This window comes from Magnolia sinica, chromosome 19, assembly GCF_029962835.1.
Source record: "Magnolia sinica isolate HGM2019 chromosome 19, MsV1, whole genome shotgun sequence".
In the NCBI taxonomy this organism is placed as follows: Eukaryota; Viridiplantae; Streptophyta; class Magnoliopsida; order Magnoliales; family Magnoliaceae; genus Magnolia; species Magnolia sinica.
Genome location: NC_080591.1, coordinates 23,747,452 through 23,752,500, shown reverse-complemented (window position 1 = coordinate 23,752,500; position 5,049 = coordinate 23,747,452). Strand labels below are relative to the sequence as shown.

General features: G+C 40.1%; 1 protein-coding gene across 20 annotated transcripts in view; it reads right to left on the bottom strand.

Moving 5' to 3' along the window:
- LOC131234979 (uncharacterized) overlaps window positions 1-4,814 on the bottom strand; it is a 35,300-nt gene extending 30,486 nt beyond the window's left edge. For 7 of the 20 annotated variants that reach the window (XM_058232013.1, XM_058232020.1, XM_058232022.1 and 4 more), the window contains exons 1-4: window positions 3,772-4,713; window positions 3,642-3,722; window positions 2,927-3,550; window positions 2,567-2,737 (exon numbers count right to left, since the gene is read on the bottom strand). In XM_058232013.1, the coding sequence (XP_058087996.1) occupies window positions 2,567-2,737; window positions 2,927-3,550; window positions 3,642-3,722; window positions 3,772-4,180 (1,285 nt within the window). In that variant the 5' untranslated portion in view covers window positions 4,181-4,713. Of the gene's footprint in view, window positions 1-2,566; window positions 2,738-2,926; window positions 3,551-3,641; window positions 3,723-3,771; window positions 4,716-4,741 lie in introns of those variants that run through there. The other 13 variants (XM_058232017.1, XM_058232025.1, XM_058232018.1 and 10 more) reach the window with 10 other exon arrangements.
- Window positions 4,815-5,049: the final 235 nt, after the last annotated feature.

The window sequence follows — 5,049 nt, the reverse complement described above, 5'->3', positions numbered from 1 at the left end:
AATAGATAATATTATTTTTTACACAACCATGCCAAGCAATTAAAAAAAAAAATGCATAAAGCATCCATTAACTCAAATTAAACTAACAAAATTGTCAGACCTTGGTCTTGAAGTCACGGAGCCCCAAAATAAGATTGTTGAACAAACCCAACCTCTGATTTGTGGATACTTGTTTGTTAAAACAGGATTATCTGCTAGTTTTCAATTTTAACTTCACAATATATGTCCACTTATCCAATAGTTAGATAATCAAATAAGTACAATTTAAGCATTTTTTTTTGTTCAAAATACATATATTGGGATCTATAACTTTGATTACTTGTATCCATGTACGCAATTTCCACTAAAATTTTAAGTGACCGAGTATCATTCATTACACTGTCAGAGTATCAAAGTGTTCTCTTTTGTAGGATCTTTCTGAATCCAAACTTACATTCAATATTGCCAAGCTAAGTTATCCGTTTGATATATAACAACTTAATCAATGGAAGTAGTTTACTGAAAACTTAATTAAAAAAGTTACTAGGATGTAAATATTATATTAGTGAGGTACTATTTTATAAAATTTCCTCTCCTAAAAAAGTTATCTCATTCCTTACAAATAATTTCCAACCTGTGATGTGCATGCGGCATCCAATCCCTCCAATAGGTTGGTCTCATCATGAGGATCACCTTGTGAATAATATGCAACATCCACTCATCAAGTGGGCCACACAATAAAAAATAATGTATAGCAAATTAACAAAATACAAGTATGGCCCACCTAATGAGTGAATGTTGCTGCTTCTTTCACTGGTTGATCTTCGTGGTGCGGCCAACCTATTGGACAGTAGTTGGATATCTCATGCTCATAATAGAAATTATCCGTTGGGTGGATTGTAACTTACCATTCAACCGATTGGTCTTGGACTTGAAACCCTATAGATCCTCATGGTGCACGTGATGGACACTAACTTATCCACCAAGCTAATTAAATGCTCACATCCAATCAATGGGTGGATAAGTATCCGTCCAACCAATGCATAAGTTCCAAACTGTCATAGGTATACGGCATCCAAGCCATCCAATAGGTTGGGCCCACCATGAGGATTACATAGTGCTAATATCAGCCTGATGAAATCAGCAGGTGGTTCACGACATTGACTAATGGATAGCCACTTATACAATACAAAAATGTAATGTGTTGATCTGTTCCACCGAATTAATTTTGCACAAGAACCTCCTTGTGGGTCCAACCTTTTGGACGAAGTGGATGTTGCACATGTATGGCAAGAAAGAATTTGTTTGCTAGTTGGATGTGAGCGTGAGCATCTACGTACATACGCACATATACCACTTTGCCTTAACGATCTGTTGAGATCTGTGGGCCCCACCAATGATGTTTGTCGGACATGCACCCTGCCCATCAATCCCAGCTGGATCTATGATTTAGATAAGCAACACCGTAGAAAACAGTTGAAAGTGTACGCCCACCCAGTAAAACCTTCTTAATTGTTTGTGGGGCCCACAAAGATGTGGTTTTCACTTCTACCTGTCCATCGTGTGTGTCCTACCTGGAATTAATTGAGGCATCCCACCAAATTTTAGGCCATTTCAAAACTCATGGATGCCACATATACACACACCATGTTATGGCCTGCTGAGTTCTTTCTACCGCATCACCGTTCGGATTAGATGCCCAAGACACGTGTGCGAAGGTGCGCACGGGTGAGTATATATATATAGAGAGAGAGAGAGAGCGGAACGCTCACCTGCGAACCGGTTCGTACGGACTACGTATGAACTTTTTTAAGAACTCATGATATCCGATGATTCTCGAAAATCTGAACGGTCCACATGAAGCAGAACCTCATGAAACCCCATAGTACCAATTTTTTCTTTTTGAACCAAAACTTCAGTGGCCATGAAAAATGCAAACAGTTTCTTCCCTTGATTTGAATTTCTCTTTGTTATGGCCCACCAGAATCTTAGATCAGGGTGAAAATTTAATCCCTGAGGTTTCATGGGATTCCGCATCTTATGGACCGTTCGAATTCGATACCCATGACACGTGTGCAATGGTGCGCATGTGCGTAGGTGCGTAAGTGAGCATGCCTCTATATATATAGAGATAGAGAAGGGGGAGGGGCATGCTAACCTACACACCTGCGCACCTTTGTACACGTGTCATTTACGTCTAATCCGAACGGTCCATGTAATGTGGAATCCCATGAAACTCCATGGCACCAAATTTTATCCTGATCTAAAACTCTGGTGGGTCATATCAAAGAAAGAAAAATGTTTTCTTTTTTCATGGCCCACCAAAGTTTTGGATCAAAGTAAAAGTTGGGTCCTAGGGGCGTCACGAGGTGCCGCATCACGTGAACTGTTCGGATTGTGAAAATCATATCACGTATGATGAATTCTCAAAAAGTTCACACGAGTTCGGTGCAAATTGGTGTGTAGCTTAGCATTTGGATATATATATATATATATATATATATATATATATAGAGAGAGAGAGAGAGAGAGAGAGAGAGAGAGTTACAATTGTGTGTGTGTGTGAGAGAGAGAGAGAGAGACTTACAATTGTAGAACAGAAGCTTAAATCTTCCCAGTTGACTTCCACTTCTAAAGGCAGAAGGTCTGCTTGCTAGCAAATGCAAAGCCGAGAATCCTTTTACATTCAAAAAGTTGGCAAGATCCCAATCCGATTTCAAATTCTTGTTGTACTTTTTTATAATTTGGTAAGCCAAATCTTGCAAGTAGAATAGTAAAAAAGTATGAGTAACTATGCACTCTAAATTCTAAACACGACAAACACACAAATAATTCAGCATTTAAAAAAAAAAAAAATACTTAACCGCTGCCAATCTGAAGTTGGTTCCAAACGTGTGTGGTGTGGACCATCAAACAACTAGTATCAATGAATTTCAGTAGATCTTACCAAAGTATTCCCTTTCAATGGCCGCATGAAGAATGTTCTGATAACCATTCTTTCTGATCAAGTAGTCATTTCCATCAACTTGGTAGCATTTGGAATGTAGGTAGATAAATGCCTCTTTTCTGCCATACTTAACCGCTGCCAACAATGGAGTCTCGCCAATTGTGTTTGGTTTCACAACCAGTTGAGGCCGTTTTTCTGCCATGCATTTGCACATCCTCACATTCCCCGCTATCGCCGCTAAGTGGATTGCAGTGTTGCCCATCTTGTTCGTTATATCTAGAACTCTCAAATCCATCAATTTCTCCACAAGATTCTCGACGATGTCTGTCTTACCATTGTTGACTGCTATGTGTAATATTGTTCCTTCTGATTTGGTGATCATGGCTTTTTGGATGGACGGATCCTCGTAAATGTTCACAACTTCATCCCAACCACCGTTCATGGTTAAATAGAACAATTCCTCTATTGTTTTCTTGAGTTCAGGCATTGGCGCCATTCGTTGGCAAAAGACCATATCCATTGGGGTTTTCTCATGCTCTTCTTGAAACATCACCACCATTGGTGGGCCACCTTGGGATAGTAGCATGCCTTGATTTGGGTGATCACTTGAAGCACCTGCCATAACTTCAAATACCATATTGTTTGGTTAGCCACCTTGGAAGGTGTCATGCTTTCAATGTCATGTTTGATTGGTCTTCTTGGAGAGGTATCATACCTTGAAATTTTCCATTTCTTTCCGAGTGTGGTTGCGTTCGTTTTCTTTTAGGTGCGTAATCTTTCGAACTTGTCTTCTTATCTTCAAAAAAAAAAAAAAAAAATCCAGTTAACTTGAGGAGGTGCCATACCTTGAAATGCCATGTTTGGTTGGGCACCATGGGGAGGTATCATACCTTGAAATGCCATGTTTGGTTGGTCACCTTGGAGAGTTGCCATGCCTTGAAATGCCATGTTTGGTCGGTCGCTTAGAGGAGATTCCATACCTTGAATTCCAGTGTTTGGTTGGTTGTCTTGGGGGCTGTCATATGCTGAAATCAAGGTTTGGTAGGTCGAAATCGGAATGCGCACCGAGTTACTCAAGTATGCTTTTATCGTATTGAGTAAACTCTGTTGGGCCCACTGTGAATGCATGTAGTCTATCCACACCGTCCATCCGTTTTTCAAGCGCATTTTAATGGTTGAGACCAAAATTGAATCATTTCCAATGCTCAAGTGGACCATAGAGCAGGAAACATTGGGAATAATAATTTCTACCATTGAAACATTTCTAAGGTCTATAGTGTTGTTTATTTGTCATCCAACCTGTTCATAAGATCACACGGATATGGATGAAAGGAAAACACAAATATCAGATTGATCCAAAACTTCTGTGGACCCCAAGAAAAATTTCAACTGTTGATATTCAATTCACACCATTTCCTGTGGTGTGGCCCACTTGAGCTTTGGATATACTTCATTTTTGGGCTTAAGCTTTAAAATTATCTATTAAAATGGATGTAAGGAGTGTATGGAATATATAAATCACTGTGGGCCCCACAGAGTTTACTCAGTACGCTAAGCCTACTGAGTAACTCAGTACGCAATCCGCTTCCTGGTAGGTCACCTTGGGGAGGTGCCATACCATGAAATGCCATGTTTGGGCAGTTCCTCGAAGAAAGTGCCATGCCTTGAAATCCCATGCATGTTTGGTTGGTCACCTTGACATGGTGCCATACCTTGAAATGCTATGTTTGGTAGGTTACCTTGAAGAGGTGCCATACCCTGAAATGCTACGTTTGGTTACTTTGAAATATTGCCATGTTTAGGAAGGTGCCCCACCTTGAAAATCCATGTTTGGTAATTTACCTGAGAGAGGGATCATACCTTGAGATGCCATGCCCATATCTTAAAATCCTCCGTTTGGTTGGTCACCTTGGGTAGATAATGCCATACCTTGATATGCCATACTTGGTTGTGGATAGATAGACAACCACATTCACATGTCGTTGATATGCATGAAAATATCTTACACACTGACAAATATAAAAGTGACTCTGAATGGGTCTTCTGACGAGGACGGTTTTGCTAAGTGACCCAACACCAGCCAGCTGGCTGAAGTGAAAGATCTGTGGCCCCACCATAATGTA